At 41.4% G+C, this 23,416-nt stretch overlaps 1 protein-coding gene across 1 annotated transcript; it reads left to right on the forward strand.

The window, feature by feature from the left end:
- Nucleotides 1-2,707, forward strand: LOC110543156 (resistin-like alpha). Its single transcript, XM_021629574.2, has 4 exons — nt 1-77; nt 243-373; nt 1,299-1,364; nt 2,432-2,707. Exons 2-4 carry the CDS (start codon nt 268-270, stop codon nt 2,557-2,559), a joined length of 300 nt encoding a protein of 99 aa, XP_021485249.1. The 5' UTR covers nt 1-77; nt 243-267; the 3' UTR covers nt 2,560-2,707.
- Nucleotides 2,708-23,416: the final 20,709 nt, after the last annotated feature.

Below are 23,416 nucleotides of genomic sequence, written 5' to 3' on the forward strand. Positions count from 1 at the left end.
GAATACCCAGGTCAGTAATCCCATAGTGTTTGAAGCATCGCATCTGGCCAGGCCCTAGAACCTTTCCTGAGCTTCTGGTGAGTCAGTCAGCTCTGTGGGAAGCCTCTCTTATTCTTAACACCTGGAACAGTTTGAGTACAGTTACTTCTGTCGTTCCCTCTCTACTCTCTCTAGAATATGTCCTTTCTCTCACATCCATGCCAGAGCTCACTGATCTCATCTTCTCTGCCTCTTCCCTCCAGCCCCAAGACATTGACTTTCAACAGGATGAAGACTACAACTTGTTCCCTTCTGATCTTCATATCCCTTCTCCAGCTGACTGTCGTAGTGACTACTGAGGGGAAACCGATTGAGGGAGTTCCCGGCCGTCGAGGTATGAGATGAGTAGAAGAAATCATAGCCTAATCCTTGCTCATGCTGATTGTATGTAAAACCTAAGATCCCTTATATTCCATTCTATGATCTCCATCTACCTCATCCCTGCCTTCCTGACTAGGACTTCCCCCAGCATCCTACCCTTTTGGAAGAACTTAATGTTCTTGATGAGGATGAAGAAAAAGATAGGGCCTGTATTTTAGGAACACATTATAAAACTGGCATAATATTAAGCATCTAGTTGGTTCCTTAAATTTTTACAGTTTATGGCGCAAGCCATAACTACTGTCTCTTCACAAATGAACAAACTAAAGTTTAAAATTTGTCAATAAGGTGTCCCTGTGTGCTTCCCCAAATTCCCCTAATACAACCTTCTCTACTTTCCAAGTCCTTTGGTGCAAGTACTTTTACACTTTGTTTGCTTAAGGTGAACTGCAAATTTTGAATAGATTTATGTCCTGTAAAACCTGGCTCTATCTGTCTCTGACATGAACTTAGTGGTCTGCTCTTTGATCACCTCCCACTGAGGAGGGTGCAGCCTTACCAGGTCACAGAAGAAGACAATGAAGCCAGTCCTGATGAGACCTGATAGGCTAGGATCAGATAGAAGGAGAGGAGGACCTCCCCTATCAGTAGACTGGGGGAGGGGTATGGGATATGGGAGTGGGAGGATGGGATTGGGAGGGGATGAGGGAGTTGGCTACAGATGGGATACAGTGTGAATTCACTGTAATTAATAAAAAATTAAATTAATAAAAATAACTGGCTCTGTGGTGGAAGGGCAATAATCACATAATCAGTAAGAAGTACTGAACATGGAGTAGATTACTTATGGAAATTGTGACAACCCTAGAGCAGATGAGGACTACAAGAAAACTGAGAGAAGGATCATAGGCAATATCCATTTTTTTTCTCTTATTCAGATGTCTGTAATAGTCTCTCCTGTACTACTGTCAAGGCTTCAGGCACACTGGCCTCCTGTCCTGCTGGTGAGTAAATTCTCAAGGAGAATTTGTGAACAAGGTGTCCTTGGGTCCTTTCATCAATCCTCTAGTAGCATCTTCTCCTAACTCTGGTTTGTACTGCCACGGAGCTGAGCTATAATCCCAGGTTCCAGATATCCCTTTCTGATTTTCAGTTCCCCAAGATTGCTACTGAGGGACTCTGGGGTCCTGCTCTTCCTGTCACTTCTTCCTTCATGTCCCTACAATCTCCCTTTCCTGACCCTCAATTGTCCAGTGTTTTGTATGGCTTTCACTTCTTTTCTAATCTATTCCCCTATGTTGTGGGCATGGGTTAAGACAGGAGTGAATTTTCTATTAACTGAAACTTTTACTAAATTCCATCTTCCAATTTCTTCTGTTTAAGTAATTTTGCATTTTGTTTGCTTGAAGAGAACTGTAAACACTGAATAGCTTTATGTCTTGTAAAACTTAGATCTACTGTGGGAGTAGATCCACAGACTGCTATAGTCACATAACCAGAAAGAAGCATAGAGCATTCACCACATAAACTGGTGGGGACAGCAGGCAGATGGGTTACAGCAAATAAGAGGAAAACTTTGCCATATATTTCAGTTGCTATCTGATGACATTCTTACTTCAGGGTTAGTGGCCATTAATAATCTGCTAAATTAATACAGGCTGGAGGTGTTTATTCCTGGACCACAGTCATTCCTAAAGGGCTCAGAATAAGCCTATTCTCTTTGAGGTGAAAGCTGTGCTGCTTATGGACACTGACCTATGATAAGCATTCTAAGGACTGGAGTGAAGTGGTGGAACTAGAATGGACACCAGGGCACCCCGTATTACAGTCTTCTTTGAAAAAGCCTCTTGCTTTTAAAATAAAATGAGGAAAATGAGCAGGAGACATGAAATTTAAAGCCTTTACAAAAGGTTTAACCTCACTTAAGTAGTAGACATTCTTGGCTAATTTAAACAAAACAAAACAAAAGCAACAATGATTTACTCATGCACTTCCTAAAAAAGGACATTTAGGGATCTTCCTATCTTACAGTCCAAGGTGTCTGATTCTGTGTGTCTCACGTTACATGCAGGGATGGCTGCTACTGGCTGTGCGTGTGGCTTTGCCTGTGGATCTTGGAATATCCAGAATGAAAACATTTGCCACTGCCTGTGTCCAATCATAGACTGGACCCTTGCCCGCTGCTGCCGACTGGGCTAAGAAAGTGGAGGCTGAGGACCCAGTTTTGAAATGATGACTATAACAAAACTGCAATCTCATCTTAAAAACCTGGCTCGTGTTCCCTTGATGAATTCATATTACCCAGAAACCCTGCTTTCTGAAAAATAAAAACAAATTTGCATCTGTCTGTGTTTATGTCTTCAATCCCCATATCTCTTGCTAGAAATTATTTTCAATATCTCATATTACATCTCAGTAAGGCACCTAAGAAGTGTGGTTAGCAAGGACTATTTATAGAGATAACCCAGAACCCCTGCACAGATGTAGCCCAGGGCAGTTCAGAGTCCAATTGGGTTACATAGTAATGTGAAGAGGGACTGCCTCTGACATAATCTGATTGGCCTGCTCTTTGATCACCTCCCCCTGGGGGGGAGCAGCCTTACCAGGCCATAGTAGAGGACAATGCAGCCACTTTTGATGTGAACTGATGGACTAAGATCAGAAAGGAGAGGAGAACCTCCCCTATCAGTGGACTTGGGGAGTGGCATGCATGTAGAGGGAGGAGGGAGGGTGGGATTGGGAGGGGAGGAGGGAGGGGCTTATGGGGGATGCAGAATGAATAAAGTGTAATTGAGGAAAAATTAAAAAAAAAGGGGGGGAAATAATTTAAGAACCTTAAATGACTTTTAAAAGTGGAGCAAAATATGGAGTTAGTCAATTTACATGGAGCACGTCTCGCCCCTGGGGGCAATGGTCTCCTGAACCTACTCAGACCTCAGACACCACCACTGCTAGTTCTAGAACTGATGCAAGATGTTCCAATGAGGGGGTTAAGGCTTCTCATAATATTTCCTATAAGCCCACACCTGTTTATATCCCCCATTTTTATTCATTATTAGCCAGATAGAGCCAAGTAATTGTGGTAATGATACTTGCTTTTTTGCCCAATGCTGGAATGCTAGTGAATTTAGGTATGCCCTGGTTACTCGCATGCCTTGCTGGGTGCCTGTGCCCGTTGATGCCCCTCACGCTATGACTCTCTTCAGAAAGAAAAGGGATCTTGGACTTACAGCCGCCATTGTTATACTGCCATCTCATTGGTGGCTGTTGGAGATACCACCGGGGCATTAGCCATGAGTCATACTGTGCAGACTGCTCAGACCCTGAATAATCTTTTAGCCAATGTAGCTCATGCCTTAGATGTACAAAAAGGAATTAATGCTCAACTAAAAGGAGGCTTGATGGTGTTCAATCAGAGGATTGACCTCTTGCAGGAGCAAGTTGATACCCTATGGCAAATCGCTCAACTTGGCTGTCAATGAAAATATGCTGGACTTTGAGTCACTAGCATACAGCATGAGAATGTGCTGCAAATCTGTCTAAACAATTGTCTAGCTATATTTTAGGTAATTGGACTGGAGAATTCGATACTATGATGGAGCAGCTGAGAGTGGCCATTGTCACGGTAAATTCTACCAGAGTGGACGCAGGACTAGCCACAGGATTATCATCATGGATTGCTGCAGCCATGAATCATCTGAAGGAATGGGCAGGCATGGGAGCGTTAGCGGGCCTTCTGGTGTTGGTCTCCTTGGTTTGCCTGTGGTATATATGCATGATTAGAGTCTCACAACAGCGTAATGCAGCCAAGACCATTCAGGCCTTTACAGCCATTGAAGCAGGACAGTCTCCCCAAGCATGGTTGGATACCATAAAAAGCTAAAATGTTACCCTCAGGATGTGAGGCTAAGCACTGCACTCAGGGTCAGCCGCTTTCGACCCAGAGAAGAGCATGTCTGATTGCATGCGGGTTGATGCCCCAGGTCCCGCCTCTGAGAAAAAGGTATCAGACAGGTCTGATGCTCTTTGGGTGGATGACACCTAAATGAACATCGCTACAAAGTCCCAATTTGTTTCTAATATCAGAGATCAGACCTCTACTCTTGCCTGATGGGTCTAAAACAAAAAGGGGGAACTGCAGAGAGCTGCGTAATGCCGAGCCTTAAAGATGGAGCTGGTTTCTGCCTTCCACCTTCCCGATGGTGAGTGCTCTCTGTCACGAACAACTCCACATTTGGCTAAGGCTGAGGATCTGGCTTGCTTCCATGTATGTGAACCTATCTGCATTGCCCACATGGCACGCTGGGGTTGGCTACCCAGAGGCTATTTAAGCTGTGGGCTGGCTTTCCCCAGGGTCAGATGATTGTTCAAGGTTCCTGAATAAACTGCATTGAAAAAAGAAAAGAAGTGTGGTTAGGAAAGAATGGAAAGATATGAGAAGAATGAGAAAACAGACCCTCCACTTCTCCCATTCCTCATTATTTAACAGAAAGCATTGCATATATTGTGTGGCATGAAATATAGTAAAGCAAATACAATGCTCTTATGGAGCTCAACAAGTTGGACAGTGAACACCAAGTGATGTGCAGGATGTGCAGGAAGACTTTCAAAGTGCAGCAGGCAACAGGAACTTGAAAATAAGTTATTTCTTCAAGTAGTACTATTCCCAATTGTCTGAGAAAGCACCAAAATGATTTACAAAGTGGTTGTACAAAGTTTGTACTCCCACTGGCAATGGAGGAGTGTTTCCCTTTCTATGCATCCTTGCCAGCATGTGGTGGCACTTGGGTTTTTATCTTAGCCATTCTGATAGGTGTTAAGATGGAATCTCAGAGTAATTCTGATTGGCATTTCCCATACTACTAATGACATTGAATATTTCTTAAATGTTTCTCCATCATTTGATATTCCTCTGTTGAGAAATCTATTTAGTTCTGTGCCCATTTTAACTGGATTATTTGGTTTGTTAGAGTTTAATTTTTTGAGTTCTTTATACATTTTGGATATTAGCCCTTTGTTATATGTAGGGTTGTTGAAGACCTTTTCCTAGTCTTTAAACAGTTTTTGGCATATAGTCAAAAGATGCTCCTCCATACAAGGACATTTGCTCAACTATGTTCATAGCAGCTTTATTTGTAATAGCCAAAATTTGCAAACAACCTAAATGTCCCTCAACCAAAGAATTAATACAAAAATCGTGGTACATTTACACAATGGGATACCACTCAGCTATGAAAAACAAGGAAATTATAAAATTTGCAGGCAAAGGGTCAGAACTAAAGGGCACTCATGGTATGTACTCACTTATTAGTGGATATTATTCATGTAATAACCATACTTAAATCCACAGACCTAAAGAAGCTAAATAACAATAAGGACCCTAGAGAGGTCCTTATTCTCAGAAGTGCAAATAGAATAGACACTGGGAGCAGCTGAAGGAAACAGGATTGGAGCCTACCATAGATGTCATCTAAAAGACTCCACCCAGCAGAGGATGGAAACAGATGTTAAGACTCACAGCTAAATTTTGGGCAGAGTGTAGGGAGTCACAGGGAAGATTGGAGGGGATAGAAGGACCTAGATGGGAATGAGCTCCATAAGTAGACCAACAGAGACAACAAATCTGGGCTTGGGAGGCTTTCAGAGACCAACCAAGGACAATGCATGGAAAGGACCTAGAACCCCTGTTCAGATGTAGTCATAAGAAGCTCAGGCTCCATGTAGGTTCCCCAGTAAGGGAAGCAAGGGCTGTCTATGGCATGGACTCTGTTGCCCACTCTTTGTACTTCTCCTTGGTGGGTGGCCTTATCAGGCCACAGAGGAGGAGGATGCAGGCCTAATGAAACTTGATAGGCTGGGGTTAGATGGTAGAAGAAGAGTTCTCCCCCTTTTTGAGGACTAGGGGAAGAGGATAGAAGGAAAGAGGTGGAGAGTTTGATCTGAAAGAGTTAATGGTGGGGCTTACAATTGGGATGTATAGTGAATAGATTATAAAAATAAATTTAAATTAAAAGTAATTTATTTCTAGCATTTTAGCACAATATGTGCTCTCTTACTCATGTACCCAAGATAGCATTCATCAAGAGGCCCTCTGTGATAGGCTCCTGTCTGGTTCCCTGTTTTCTCCCTCTTCTGATGTCTGTCTCATTTGCCTTTCTGAATGAATACTGAGCATCTTACCCAGGGTCCTCCTCCTTCTTCTTTTTTTTTTCAATGCAGTTTATTCAGGAACCTTGAACAATCATCTTACCCTGAAAAAAGCCAGCCCACAGCTTAAATAGCCTCTGGGTAGCCAACCCCAGCATGCCATGTGGGCAATGCAGATAGGTCCACATACATGGAAGCAAGCCAGATCCTCAGCCTTAGCCAAATGTGGAGTTGTTCGTGACAGAGAGCACTCACCATCGGGAAGGTGGAAGGCAGAAACCAGCTCCATCTTTAAGGCTCGACATTACGCAGCTCTCTGCAGTTCCCCCTTTTTGTTTTAGACGCATCAGGCAAGAGTAGAGGTCTGATCTCTGATATTAGAAACAAATTGGGACTTTGTAGCGATGTTCATTTAGGTGTCATCCACCCAAAGAGCATCAGACCCGTCTGATACCTTTTTCTCAGAGGCGGGACCTGGGGCATCAACCCGCATGCAATCACACTTGCTCTTCTCTGGGTCCAAAGCGGCTGACCCTGAGTGCAGTGCTTAGCCTCGCATCCTGAGCGTAACATTTTAGCTTTTTATGGTAGCCAACCATGCTTGGGGAGACTGTCCTGCTTCAATGGCTGTAAAGGCCTGAATGGTCATGGCTGCATTACACTGTTGTGAGACTCTAATCTTGCATATATACCACAGGCAAACCAAGGAGACCAACACCAGAAGGCCTGCTAACGCTCCCATGCCTGCCCATTCCTTCAGATGATTCATGGCTGCAGCAATCCATGATGATAATCCTGTGGCTAGTCCTGCGTCCACTCTGGTAGAATTTTCTGTAACAATGGCCACTCTCAGCTGCTCCATCATAGTATCGAATTCTCCAGTCCAATTACCTAAAATATAGCTAGACAATTGTTTAGACAGATTTGCAGCACAGGAAAAATTCTCATGTTTTATGCTAGTGACTCAAAGTCCAGCATACTTTCATTGACAGCTAAGTTGAGCGATTTGCCATAGGGTATCAATTTGCTCCTGCACGAGGTCAATCCTCTGATTGAACACCATCAAGCCTCCTTTTAGTTGAGCATTAATTTCTTTTTGTACATCTAAAGCATGAGCTACATTGGCTAAAAGATTATTCAGGGTCTGAGCAGTCTGCACAGTATGACTCATGGCTAATGCCCCGGTGGTAGCTCCAACAGCCACCAATGAGATGGCAGTAACAATGGTGGCTGTAATTCCAAGATCCCTTTTCTGTCTGAAGAGAGTCATAGCGTGAGGGGCATCAACGGGCACAGGCACGCAGTGAGGCATGTGAGTAACCAGGGCATACCTAAATTTACTAGCATTCCAGCATTGGGCAAAAAGTAAGTATCATTACCACAATTACTTGGCTCTATCTGGCTAATAATGAATGAAAATGGGGGATATAAACAAACAGGTGTGGGCTTATAGGAAATATTATGAGAAGCCTTAACCCCCTCGTTGGAACATCCTGCATCAGTTCTAGAACTAGCAGTGGTGGTGTCTGAGGTCTGAGTAGGTTCAGGAGACCATTGCCCCCAGGGGCGAGACGTGCTCCATGTAAATTGACTAACTCCATGTTTTCCTTGAATTTTGAAAGTCATTTAAGGTTCTTAAATTATTTTCCCCCCTTTTTTTAAAATTTTTCATCAATTACACTTTATTCATTCTGCATCTCCCCATAAGCCCCTCCCTCCTCCCTTCCCAATCCCACCCTCCCTCCTCCCTCTACATGCATGCCACTCCCCAAGTCCACTGATAGGGGAGGTTCTCCTCTCCTTTCTGATCTTAATCCATCAGTTCACATCAAAAGTGGCTGCATTGTCCTCTACTATGGCCTGGTAAGGCTGCTCCCCGCCAGGGGGAGGTGATCAAAGAGCAGACCAGTCAGATTATGTCAGAGGCAGTCCCTCTTCACATTACTATGTAACCCAATTGGACTCTGAACTGCCCTGGGCTACATCTGTGCAGGGGTTCTGGGTTATCTCTATGCATAGTCCTTGGTTGGAGTATGAGTCTCTGGGAAGTTCCCTGTGTTCAAATTTTCTTGTTCTGTTGCTCTCTTTGTGGAGACCCTGTCCTCTACAGCTCTCACTATTTCCCAGCAAGGGTCCTCCTTCTTGCTTAGCTTCCTTAGTGTAAAGATTTTAGCATGATTATCCTATATGACTTCCTTCCCTATGGCCTTTCTTCTGGACAGTAAAATAAAGCCACATCTCTCACATGTCATTGAATCTTATTATACTTCATCTTCCTGGGTATAAAAGTTTACAGAATCCCTGAATATAAGAATTAGAGAATTGCAAGCCAGGTGGTAGTGGGACACACCTTCAATCCCAGCACTGGGGAGGGTGAGACAGCAGATCTTTGAATTTGAGGCCAGATTTGTCTACAGATCTAGTTCCAGGACAGCTAGGGCTACACAAAGAAACCCTGTTTCAAAAAAGAAAATCAAAACAAAAATTATAGAATTCTAAACAAAAAATATTTAAATGTTAAGCAAATATGAAACCCAAGGACTTGGAAGTGACTGTGTTTTAAGTTTGTGGATTTGAATTTTTTTCCCTTCATCGTCTTGAATAAAACTATAATTGAGTTACAACTTTGGATTACCAAAAATGATTTTAAATAATAAATATGGACAACTCAAGAAGAATTCAAATATATTGACCATCATTACAATAAGAAAATTCTCTTGTCTACTTAATAATGCGAATGGATTTCTCAAAGCTAATAACAATGGCAGAAAGACACACATGGTATATACTCACTTATAAATGGATATTAGACATAATATAGGATAATCATGATAAAATCTATACACTAAGGAAACTAAGCAAGAAGGAGGACCCTGGGTAAGATGCTCAATCTTCATTCAGAAAGGCAAATGAGACGGACATCAGAAGAGGGAGAAAACAGGGTACCAGACAGGAGCCTATCACAGAGGGACCCTGAAAGACTTCACCTGGCAGGGTATCAAAACATACGCTGAGATGCACAGCCAAACTTTGGGCAGAGTGCAGGGAATCTTATGAAAGAAGGGGGAGATTGAAAGACCTGGAGGGAAAAGGCTCTCCACAAAGGGAGCAACAGAACTAAAAACTCTGGGCATAGGAGTCTTTTATGAGACAGATACTCCAAACAAGAACCATTCATGGAGATAACTTAGAACCCCTGCACAGAAGTAGCCCAAGACAGCTCAATATCCAAGAGGGTTTCCCAATAATAGGACCAGGGACTGTCTCTGACATGAACTCATGGGCTGGCTCTTGGATCACCTCCACCTGATGGGGAAGCAGCCTTACCAGGCCACAGAAGGAAACAAAGAAGCCAGTCCTGATGAGATCTGATAGGTTAGGGTCAGATGGAAGGGGAGGAAGACCTTCCCTATCATTGGACTGGGGGAGGGGCACAGGATAAGAAGAGGGAGGGAGGGTTTGAAGGAGGGGACTACGCTGAGATACAAAATGAATAAACTGTAATTAATAAAATTTTAAAAAGTTAAAAAATTGAAATTCAAGTAGATGTTGATCTATATCTGTGACTAGAAAAACTACTTAGCAAGAAAACCTTATATACCCCACTTAAAAAGACATTTGTAAGTATACTATATTGCTACAGCTAGTGCAGCTAAAGCCAAAACTTAAGAGTTTTTGAAAGAAAAGAGAAATCTCCAAGGGTAGATAGATTCATAGATACTCTGGGCTCCTTTTACTGAAGAAAGAGAACTTTGTTTTATAGTTTTCTATGTTTTAAGGGGAGAGATGGACTACTGAAAATGCTGGGCCTCATCTAGTGTTTTAGCAGTCATAAGGGCTCAGAGCTACCTCCTGAACATACTTTCCTCCAAAAGCACACCTAAAGGCTATTGGATTGTCCATCAGATTTCCATAGAAAGGCAGGCATGTGTGAAAGCCAAGGAGAAAATCATTTGAATCACACATTTTCCATGTATTTAAGTCTGTTCTTGATGAAAACTTCACTGTACACTGCATAGCAACTGTCTATTTATTAATTACTTTTCAAAAGCATTTTATAAATGTTCTATTCACTGGTATACTGCTAATATTGGAATCATAGTTCAAATCCCTTATTTATAGCAACTTAATTGAAAATAATTTTATGGTTGGGGGTCCCTACAACATGAGGAACTGTGTTAAAGGCTCACAGCATTTAGGAAGGCTGAGAACAACTGTTCTAGCAACTTCTATTACTTGAAAAATTATATCCCATCTATTTGACCAGGACTGACAAAATCCTGCATTCTCTGGTCCTGAATATACTTGTGAATTCATTTCTGACCTGCACTCTCTTCACTCGGGTCCCACCTGCATTCCTACATATTACATGCAGCCTCCTCCTTCATACCCAGCATGAACAAATTAGTGTACAATTGAACTCTGAATCCACATTAGCTTCTTTCCCAACTTTCTGTGCCTCTTCCTTTATCCCAGTCATGGCCATAGAGCAACGGATATTATTTTAACAGATATTTGGATCCCAAGGTGTCAGTCAATGAGAAACATATCTGTTAGTAGAGAGTACCTTAGAGGAAGAAAATACAGAGGCTGGAGATCAAGACAAGATGTTAGTGACAGTAGAAGCAGAAGCCAGACTGTAGACCAGGTTAACACATTTGCTAACTTTGTGGCCAATGTTTTGTTTTGTGTATTAACAAAATTTTGGTTTCATTCAGGGTTGGAATGTATCCTGCCTTGAATAATAAATATGTATTTAATGCAATAATAAAATTTACACCTTTTTTTGGCTAAATATTCTGATTCTTAACCATCTCTGTACTAGGTGAGTCACCTAAACCAGACCATAAGAGAAATCTGCTTTAGGTTTCTGGGTACTTTGCTTCTAAAATTAAACAAACAATCAGAACAACAAAAAAATCAGGCTTAACCCTCTGTCTCTACTTTTGGGAATAGGGACAGATTTTATCAAAATGTATAATGTATTTGGATAGAAGTGCCATAACACAATTCATCACTATATGCAATAAATATATGCCAATATAAAAAGTAAAGACACAAAAAGCAAGCTCAGATTGTTTCCTGGGCTGTTCACATAAGACGATGTCTTGTACTCTTGCAATCATCTTCCAGTTTGGAAGCAGGAAGTGTGTGTTTGTTACTTTCGCAAAGAGAGAATGAGTTCAAAGCAATGTCGTGCTAGCCGAGAGGGTGACAACCAATATTTTTCCATCATATTATATATTTACTTCGGTTGAAACAACAACCAAAAAGCTTATAAGGAGGGATTCTACCAAACTTGACAGTTTATGCCTAGTGGAGATGGACAGTAGAAAATTGAGAGCTGCAGAGAAGAAAAAGGCAGGAAGAGACCTGCACACACACACACATACATACATACATACATACATACACAGATAACCAGAGCAGAGGCAACTGGAACCTCTCGGGACACTGGCTAGAAATTGTTTCTGGTGCATCCCTTGCCCACCTCTGTATCAAAACATACTGGTAAACAGATTTTGTGTCTATGGAGGGGATGTATATACAAGTGCCATGCTGCATGTGTTTGAATCAGCGGACTTGCTAGTTTTTTGTTTTTGTTTTGTTTTTTTGTTTGTTTTGTTTTTTTCCCCTTCTAACATGTGGGTTTCAGGTAGAAAGAAAAATCTTCAGAGACTCAGGTCTCTAGGCTTGAAGCAAGTACTCTTAACTACTGTGATATCTCACAGGCCCAAAGGTACCAATCTTAACCCTTCAAATGTCCCACAGAATCAGCTCTTGTACAATCTTTCTGGGACTATCCTCACTAATGAAAGTAATTTGACATCCTGCCCCTCAGATAAACAACGATATGAAGTTGAAGGCTCTTGCTTACTGTATACTTTTACCATGTACCGAAAACACGCAATAAGTTCTAGGTAATCGTGATTAACGTAAGGAACAATTGACTCATTCTATCCAGAAGGGTCCCTGACTTACCAAGATGTCAAACAAAAACCAGACTTTGGCTGGGTGGTGGTGGCACACACGTTTAATTCAGGTACTTAGGAGGCAGAGGCAGGTGGATCTCTGGGCTTGAGGCCAGAGAAGCTGTTGTCTCGAAAAACAAACAAAAACAACAGCATAAAAACCAGCCTTTGTTCTTGGATTCAGTTTGCAAGTATTTTGTTGAGTATTTTTGCATCAATGTTCATGAGGGAGATTGGCCTGAAATTCTCTTTCTTTGTTGGGTCTTTGTGAGGTTTAGGTACCAAGGTGACTTTGGCTTCATAGAATGAGTTTGGTAGTGTTCCTTCTGTTTCTATTTTGTGGAATAGTTTGAAGAGTATTGGTGTTAGCTCTTCTTTGAAGGTCTGGTAGAATTCTGCGCTGAAACCATCTGGCCCTGGGCTTTTTTTGCATGGTAGACTTTGGATGACAGCTTCTATTTCCTTAGGGGATATAGGACTATTTAATTGGTTGACCTGATCTTGATTCAGCTTTGGCATGTAGAATCAGTCAAGAAAATTGTCCATTTCATTTAGATTTTCAAATTTTGTGGCATATAGACTTTGGAAGTAAGACCTAATTATTGTTTGGATTTCTTCAGTGTCTGTGGTTATTGTCCCCACTTTCATTTCTGATTTTGTTGATTTGAATAGTTTCTCTCTGCCTTTTAGTTAGCTTGGCTAAGGGTTTGTCTATCTTGTTGATCTTCTCAAAGAACCAGCTCTTGGTTTCATTGATTCTTTGAATTGTTTTGTTTCTAATTTATTGATTTCAGCCCTGAGTTTGATTATTTCCAGCCATCTACTCTTCTTTGGTGCGTCTGCTTCTTTTTTTTTTTTCCCTAGGGCTTTTATGTGAGCCATTAAGTTGCTTGCATGAGATGTTTCAAATTTCTTCTTGAAGGCACTTAGTGCTATGAACTTTCCTCTTAGCACTGCTTTCATTGTGTCCCACAAGTTTGGGTATGTTGTGCCTTTATTTTCATTGAATTCTAGGAAGTCTTTAATTTCTTTCTTTATTTCTTCTCTGACCAAGCTATCATTTAGTAGCAAGTTGTTCAGTTTCCGTATGTGTGTAGGCCTTTTGTTATTTTTGTCATTGAGGTCCAGCTTTATTCCATGGTGATCATGGTTAGCGGGTCCAGTTCTATTTCCAACACAATTTTTTTTCAAATTTTATTTTTTATATTAGTTTATTTACTTTGTATTCTAGCTATTGCCCCCTCTCTTATTCCCTCCCAATACTGCCTCCCCTTCCATTTGACTCTAGCCTATCAAGTCTCATCAGGACTGGCTGCATTATCTTCCTCTGTGGCCTGGTAAAGCTGCTCCCTCCTCAGGGGGAGGTGATCAAAGAGCCAGTCACTGAGATCATGTCAGAGACAGTTCCTGTTCCCCTTACTAGGGAACCCACTTGGAGACTGAGCAGCCATGGGCTACATCTGTGCATGGGTTTTAAGTTATCTCCATGCACAGTCCTTGGTTGGAATATCAGTCCCAGAAAAGAACTCTGCCCAACACACCTTTTTGTACACAATTTTTTTTTTTTCTAGTAGGACTACTGCCTGCCCCTGCGACGAGCTTGGTTCTTTTCATCTGGACTGTTTTTTACCCCCAGGTCTACCCACCTATTGTTCCTAGTGATTTTGATGACTGTCATAAATTAATGTAATTTTGGGTTCAGAACCCACTAAAATCTAAACAACTTATTAGCATGCCAATGAATGCATAATTTGACAGGTGGTCTCCGGTTGTCATCTACAGCCATCAATTGCAGGAAACCTTGGCTTTTTTTTAGGAATATAGAAAGGCAAGAGAACCAAAATATCTGGGCACAGTGGTCTTTTCTGAGAATGATGCTACAACCAAGGACCATGCTTAGATGGAGTCCAGGGCAGCTCAGTATCCAAGTGGATTCCCTAGTAAGGGGAACAGGCATTATCTCTGACATGAACTCAGGGACGAGCTCTTTGACCGCCTCTCCCTGATGGATGAGCAGCTTTGCCAGACCACAAAGGAGGACAATGCAGCCAGTTCTGATGAGACCTGATAAGCTAGGGTCAGATGGAAGGGGAGGAGGACCTCCCCTATCAGTGGTCTTGGAGAGGGGCATGGGAGGAGATGAGAGAGGGATAGTGGGATTGGGAGGGAATAAAGGAAGGGGCTAGAGCTAGGATACAAAACAAATAAACTGTAATTAATATAAAAAATAAAAATTTTATTAAAAAGCCAATAAAGCCCTGTACCAGTCCTGTGGTCCTGTGGTTTCTGACAAATCAATTTTTTTTCTTCAGTTTACTGTGTTTCAACTCCCAAGTGAACATATTCCTATCTTTCCTGGCGAAATAAATATTGAACATCACTTCTGTAATCCTTTGATTGTTTCTTTACCTCTTTAACTGTTTTTTGCCTATCTAACTCTTCTTATGAATTTCAGGTGTTTAAATACCAGGAAAGGATATTTAGCATAAATATAACTTGTACTCACTCTTTCATCTTGCAGTCTGTAAGAGGTGGGCAAGCCAATATCTCTCTTTAATCTAATTAGGTCCCAAACCAGAGGCTAATGCAGAGCACAATACCCACATATTTCTTTCCTGTTGTAATTTCTCCCTTAAACAAATTCCCACTGACTAGCCATCTTGGCATTAGAGGAACTTTTTATTACACAAAGCAGGTTTGGCAACTTCACTATAGCTTGTCAATACCCTCTTCTCTTACTTGTTCCTCTCAAGGAGCATAAAATTTATTCTAAATCTCTAGCCTATCTCATAGCATGTCTGAACTCACACAGCAGACCCCACTCATTGAGCAGGCATGGAGCTCTGTAATACATAGAGAAAACAGCTCCGTTTGGATTTCTTCTACAGAGTCCTCTCCCAAAATTTCCCTCTGGGTAGATGACTCAGCTTTGGTTTCATGATTTATCACTTAAAAGAAAGACCCTTATACACTGATGTATCAAGAGGCATTCTCACACCATGTGGGCAAAGGTATCACCCATTGTAGGAACATGCACCCATGCTTTCCTAACAGCTTTGGTTCTCTCCTGTCCCTATTCTGGTGCCACATGTGTTGTGTGAAACTTTTTGTGATCTTTCTCTCTGTGTATGTCTCTCTTTCTCTCTCTGTGTGTGTATTTCAGTTTCAAGAATAGGCATAGATTGAATGTAGCTCTGTCACTAAAAAGCTTGCACCAGAATGTGTTGCAATTCCCTGATGCTGCATCTATAGAGCTCTCTGCAAGGCTTTCCAGGCACCTCCATGGGACAGGATTGCCACGTGGCAGTTCAGTTGGTCAGAGTGGGGGATGTGAAAGTTTCAGCTTTTCCAGAGAAGTGACAAGGGTTTACTTCCTCAGTCTCTTGAACCTCACCTCTTATACTCTGGCCAACTGTCAATTCACATAAAATTTTTACACAAGATATCTGGGCTGTAAAATGTACTAAAAGTGTTTACTTCATTGGGCTGTACCCTATCAAGTGTACCAAGGTCAGTAATCCCACAGTATATTAAAGCTTCTCATCTGGCCAGGGCCTGGAACATTTCCTGAGCTTCTGGTCAGTCCTTCAGCTCTGTGGGAATCCTTTTGTCTTCTCAACAGCTGGAACTGTAATAGTACAGTTTCTTCTGTTGTTCCCTCCTTACTCCAGAATATGTCCTTTCTCTCACATCTATGCCAGAGCTCAGTGATCTAATCTTCTCTGCCTCTTTCCTCTAGCCCCAGGACATTGACTTCCAACAGGATGAGGACTACAACTTGTTCCCTTCTGATCTTCATCTCCCTTCTCCAGCTGATTGTCCTAGTGACTACTGAGGGGAAACCAATTGAGGAATTTCACAGCCATCGAGGTATGAGATGAGTAGAAGAAATCATAGCCTAATCCTTGCTCATGCTGATTGTATGTAAAACCTAAGATCCCTTATATTCCATTCTATGATCTCCATCTACCTCATCCCTGCCTTCCTGAACAGGGCTTCCTCCAGCATCCTACACTTTGAACTCTTAGATAAGAACTCAATATTCTTTATGAGGATGAAGAAAAAGGGTAAGGCCTGTAATTTATGAATACATTATGAAACAGGCACAATTTTAGCTTCTAATTATTTCATTAAATTTCACAGACAGTTTATGAGGTAAGTACAACCATTACTTTTTCTTTAGAAATGAAAAAAATACCTAGATCTTATAATTGGTGAATAAGGTGTCCCTGTGTCCTTTCCATCAATGTGTTAGCATCACCTTCTACACCTTCCAATTCCTTCGGTTTAAGTAATTTTGCATTTTGTCTGCTTGAAGAGAACTGTAAATTTTTAATAGATTTATATCCTATGAAACGTGGCTCTGTGGTAGAAGTGGTTCCATGGACTGCTATAGTCATGTAACCAGAAAGAATCATACAGCATGAAGTAGGCTACTTATAGAAACTGTGACAACCCTAATGTAGAAGAGGACTACAAGGGAATTGGGAGAAAGATCATAGGGTATATACCTTTTTTTCTCTCACTCAGATGACTCTCCAAAGGCTCTCTCCTGTACTACTGTCAAGGCTACAGGCACACTGGCCTCCTGTCCTGCTGGTGAGTAACTCCTCAAGGAGAATTTGTGAACAAGGTGTCCCTGTGTCCTTTTTCTTCAATCCCCTAATAGCACCTTCTCCTAACTCTGGTTTGTACTGCCACAGAGCTGAGCTCTAGTGCCAGGTGCTCAGACATCCTGATTTTCAGTTCCCCAAGGATGCTACTGAGGGACTCTGGGGTCCTGCTCTTCCTGTCATTTCTTCCTTCATGCCCCACACGCCAGCCCTTCCTGTCCCTCATGTCATGGATATAGCCTATATTTCTTTCCAAATCTATTCCATTATGTTGTGGGAAGGGTTCCAGAAGAGGGGTGAGTTTACTGTAAATTGAAAAAAGTGAAATTCTACCTTCCAATTCCTTTGGTTTATGAAATTTTGCATTTTGTTTGCTTGAAGAGAACTGTAAACACTGAATAGCTTTATGTCCTGTAAAACCTAGATCTACTGTGGGAGTAGTTCCATGGACTGCTATAGTCACATAACCAGAAAGAAACATCGAGCATTCACCACATAAACTGGTGGGGACAGCAGGCAGATGGGTTACAGCAAATAAGGGAAAACTTTGCCATATATTTCAGTTGCTATCTGATGGCATTCTTACTTCAGGGTTAGTGGCCATTGGTAATCTGCTAAATTAATACAGGCTGGAGGTGTTTATTCCTGGACCACAGTCATTCCTAAAGGGCTCAGAATAAGCCTATTCCCTTTGAGGTGAAAGCTGTGCTGCTAATGGACACTGACCTATGATAAGCATTCTAAGGACTGGAGTGAAGTGGTGGAACTAGAATGGACACCAGGGCACCCCGTATTACAGGGTTTTTTTTTGTTTAAAGCTGCTTGTATTTAAAATAAGATGAGGAAAATTAGCAGGGAGGGATGAAACTAAAAATGTTTACAAAAGATTGAACTTCACTTAAATAGTAATAGATCTACTCATGAGCTTTGTAAGAAAGGACATTTAGGGATCTTCCATCTCTTACAGTCCAAGGTGTCTGATGTCTGTGTCTCACACGACCATGCAGGGATGATTGCTACTGGCTGTGCGTGTGGCTTTGCCTGTGGATCTTGGAATATCCAGAATGAAAACATTTGCCACTGCCTGTGTCCAATCATAGACTGGACCCTTGCCCGCTGCTGCCGACTGGGCTAAGAAAGTGGAGGCTGAGGACCCAGTTTTGAAATGATGACAATAACAAAACCACAATCTCAACTTAAAAACCTGGCTCGTGTCCCCTTGATGAATTTGTATTACCCAGAAACCCTGCTTTCTGAAAAATAAAGATGAATTTGCACCTGTCTACGTTTATGTCTTCAATGTTATTACTCCTTACTTGGGAGGCGCTTGAGAAGTGTGATTAGGAAAGAGTGGGAAGATATGGGAAGAATGAGAAAACAGACTGACCCTCCACTTTTTTTTTTAGTTACATTTTATTAAATCTCTATCCCAGCTGTATCCTACTCCCTCACTCCTTGCCAAACCCTCCCTTTCTCCGTCATCTCCTCCCTGCCCCTTTCCAAGTCCACTGATTGGGGAGGACCTCCTTCCCTTTCATCTGACCCTGTTTTATCAGGTATCTTCAGGATTGGCTGCAAAGTCCTCCTCTGTGGCCTAACAGGACTGCTCCTCCCTTGGGGGTGGGGAGGTCAAAGAGCCTGCCATTGAGTTCTTGTCAGAAATAATCCCTGTTCCACTTACTATGGGAAATCAATTGGTTACTGAGCTACCACGGGCTTCATCCGAGCAAAGATTCTAGGTTATATCTATACATGGTCCTTGGTGGAGTGTCAGTCTCAGAAAAGACCCCTGTGCCCAGATGTATTTGGTCCTTGTGGAGCTCCTATCCTTTCCACGTGATATTAGCTCCCCCTTCTTCATATGATTCCCTGCACTCTGCTGCAGGTTTGGCTATTAGTCTTAGTATCTGCTTTGATACACTGCTAGGTAGAGTCTTTTAGGGCCCTCTGCGGTAGGCTCCTGTCATGTTACTTGTTTTCTCCTATGTCCAATGCACATCCCATTTGTCTTTCTAAGTGAGGATTGATCATCTTACCCCAGGTCCTCTTTCCTGTTTATCTTCTTTAGGTGTATAGATTTCATTATGTTTATCATATCTGATAGGACTATATGAGTGAGTATATACCATGTGTGTCTTTCTCCTTCTGGGATACCTCACTCAGAATGATTTTTTCTAGATCCCACCATTTGCCTGCAAATTTCATGATTTCATCATTTTTGATTGCTGAGTAGTATTCCATTGTGTAAAAATACTACAATTTCTGTATCCATTCCTCTGTTGATGGACATCTGGGTTGTTTCCAGGTTCTGGCTATTACAAATAAAGCTGCTACAAACAGGGTTGAGCAAATGTCTTTATTGTGTACTTGAGCAAATTTTGGGTATATGCCTAGGAGTGGTATAGCTGAATCTTGAGGAAGCACTATTTCTAATTGTCTGAGAAGGGCCAGATTGACTTCCAAAGTGGTTGTACCAGTTTACATTTCCACCAACAATGGAGGAGGGTTCTCCTTTCTCCACAACCTCTCCAGCATGTATTGTCACTTGAGTTATTCATCTTAGCCATTCTGATGGGTGTAAGGTGAAATCTCAGGGTCGTTTTGATTTGCATCTCCCTAATGGCTAAGGATGTTGAACATCTCCTTACGTGTTTCTCTGCCTTTCTATATTCCTCTACAGAGAATTTTCTGTTTAGCTCCGTACCCCATTTTTTTAATTGGATTACTTGATTTATTGCTTTTTAACTTCTCTAGTTTTTTATATATGCTGGCTATCAGCCCTCTGTCAGATATAGGGTTGGTGAAGATCTTTTCCCAATCTGTAGGCAGTCGTTTTGTTCTGACGACAGTGTCTTTTGCTTTACAGAAGCTTTTCATTTTCATGAGTTCCCATTTATTGATTGTTGTTCTTAGAGCCTGTGCTGTTGGTATTTTGTTCAGGAAGTTGTCTTCTGTGCCAATGAGTTCTAGGCTCTTCCCCACTTTTTCTTCTAACCGATTTAGAGTATCTGGTTTTATGTTGAGGTCTTTGATCCACTTGGACTTTAGTTTTGTGCAGGGTGATAAGTATGGATCTATTTGCATTTTTCTGCATGTAGACATCCAGTTGGACCAGCACCATTTGTTGAAGATGCTGTCTTTTTTTTCCATTGAATGATTTTGGCTTCTTTGTCAAAAATCAAGTATTCATAGATGTGTGGGTTTATTTCTGGGTCTTCTATTTGGTTCCATTGATCCTCCTTTCTGTTGTTTTTCAGAGACCCTCTGTGGTAGGCTCCTGTCCTGTTCCCTGTTTTCTCCTTCCAATGTTCATCCCATTTGTCTTTCTAAGTGAGGAGGAGTATCCTTGCCAGGCCACAGAGGAAGATATTGCAGCCAGTCCTGATGAGACCTGATAAGTCAGATGGAAGGGGAGGAGGATTTCCCCTATTACTAGACTTAGAGAGGGGCATGGGAGGAGCTGAGGGAGGAAAGGTGGGATTGGGAATGAATGAGGGAGGGGGCAAGAGCTGGGATACAAAGCAAATAAAATGTAATTAATGTAAAAAAATTAATTAAAAAAAGAGTAACAGAAACTAGTGACAAGTGGCCCACTTTAAGCTTTGTACTTCAAATCACCATCTTTGAGCCAATAATTGGACAGCATTCTTGACAATGAATATTTATTTGGAAAAGATGGGGGCTTTTCTGCACTCTACAATGTTGGCCTGCTCTTTGATCACCTCCCCCTGAGGGGAGAGCAGCCTTACCAGGCCACAGAAGATGACAATGCAGCCACTCCTGATGTGATCTGATAGACTAAGATCAGAAGGAAGGAGAGGAGGACCTCCCCTATCAGTGAACTTGGGGAGGGGCATGCGTGAAGAAGGGGTTGGGAGGGGAGGAGGGAGGGGCTTATGGGGGGATACAAAGTGAATAAAGTGTAAAAAAATAAAAAAATAATAAAAAAATGTTGGGTTTACATAACAAGGGCAAAAAAGCACAGAGATTTACTTTAAACCACAAGGCAGCTAAGGTGGAGAACATGTTCTCCTGGAAGTCCTTAACCTTAGCAAAAAAAAAAAAAAAAAAAAAAAAAAAAAAAAAAAAAAAAGCCTTTTTATTGGACAAGGCTGGAGTGGTTCAGAGGATGGAGAACTATTCACAGAATTGACCTGCATCACCAAAAGGAGATCCAGACATACATCCATGCACCTTTCAGAGCCAGAGGAGAAATGACAGCAACTTAAAGGAAATCAAGTAGACAGTGAATCTAAGAATGTTTAGACTGGTGATTTGTTCCCAAACTGTTTGAGAATTTAGGAACTTGCCTGAAGAGATACAGCTGGAGAGTCAAATTAAAACACTTCTGTCCTAGGTTCAGCTCCACCTCTAATATGGGTCTCTGCTTTAGCCATGTGATCCTGCTTTACTTGCTGAGCCCTAAGCTGCACATCAGTATTTTCATCTTGCATTTTGTATTGTTGATTACCTCCTCCTGGTTTTGTGAAATCATACCTAATTATGCAGCTAAATGACTATCATTTCCTTGACCTCAACTCTGTGTTTATAGGGAGACAACCTCCTAGTGGGAACACTGGAAGGCATACATACCAGCAAAACGATACACCCATTCTTATGCTGCAGTTATGGAGTGTGCTGCAGAATAGCATGCTAGAATTTACCAGGTACTAACCACACTGGATACCACTATGGGTCCAAAGCATAGGCTACATAAGTATGATACATCTCAGATTAAGTATGATACATCTCAGATGAGTACCTTTGCCCTGGGTGGCCTGAGGGGAAAACTCTATCTACCATTAAGCACTAATGTCTGTCTTTTCTTCACTTGTTGCTTGGAGTTAATTTCACGTGTTCAAGCATATAGAGAGTATTTGTCAATTAAACAGATTAAAAACATTGACTCTAGTTTTCTCTGTCGTGAATATTACAATCAACTATGCCTTAGGCCATGACCAAAATTTTTCTGTTAAATATCTTCCGTATAGTTGTTTCTCATTAAAGAGTCCACAGGTTGAAATCTGTATGACAGCATCCATGGAATGTCCATTTAATCTCCCAGGATGAAAGAGGGAATAAATTGTTTCATGAAGAGGAAATTCTTTCCATTGATTTATAAAATAATATACCTATGAATTTATGCAGATCTGAGAAAATAAACTTGTTCTTTTTCAAACCCAAAACACTATGGACACTTAACGATATTGAAGGTGTATGGCAGTGATTCTCAACTTGTGGGTCATTACTTTTTTGGCAAACCTCTATCTTCAAAAGCCTTTACATAACAACTCATAACAGTAGCAAAATTACAGCAACAAAAATAGCTTTATGGTTTGGGGGTGATTACAACATGAGGAACTGTATGAGAGTGTCACAACATTATTGGAAGGTTGAGAACCACTGGCATCTGGGATCCCTCCGAAAATATCTGGTTCCTATGGGTTATTTCGTGAAGTATCCTGTGCCCTTGCCTAAAAAAAAAAAATAAGTTGGCCCTTCAGGAGAGAATGACATGATTTAACACATCATCTATTTGTATAGAGACAACTGGAAGCTGGCAATGTGGTGAGACAGAAGCTCCTGATCATTATAACAGGAAACTTGCAAACCCTGACTCTTTGCAGAGGACCACAACAAAAGCTACAAGTTCCATCTAGATGAATATCTAATCTGAGTCCCAACTAGCACCAAGTAATTTTCACTGAAATAGATGTGGACTGTTAAGATATAGGGTGAATTTTGTAACCAAATAGAATACACACAAGTCTCTAACCAACCTGAAAGATGATATGGTTTGCTCTGAAACAGTATATTTTATCTGTCACAGCCAATGAAGAGCTTCTTTACTGTCTGCCCTGCTGGTTATGTTTAAAGGTTCTTCCATTTCAAAGTTGGGTTTCTCTTTAAAGCTGGATGATAGCATCTTGCAGATACTGCAGAGTGAAGCACCCTTGGAAAAGGTAGTCTTTAGAGTCTTCTGGGCTCAGACATACTAACTTATGTTCATGAGCCTGTAAATGTCTATTTACTCATATAAACCAACATATTATGTGTCCTGACCTGTCAGAAGGTTACTGTGACACTTCTGAAACTGGGACAAAATACAAGTACCTTACATCTGATTGCCTGCTTATATCTAGGGATATGTAATGGCCATCATGTCCACTCATATTCAGCCTTTAGAGAATTTTTAGGGGAGCTACTCTCACATGAACATATAGCAAAGTATTTCTACAGGTGTAAAATTAAAAACCAATTAAATAACTTAATAAATGAATCACTGATAAAAGGCACAACTCAAAGGATTTTTCTTAAAATAAA

Source organism: Meriones unguiculatus, chromosome 17, assembly GCF_030254825.1.
Source record: "Meriones unguiculatus strain TT.TT164.6M chromosome 17, Bangor_MerUng_6.1, whole genome shotgun sequence".
Taxonomy (NCBI): Eukaryota; Metazoa; Chordata; class Mammalia; order Rodentia; family Muridae; genus Meriones; species Meriones unguiculatus.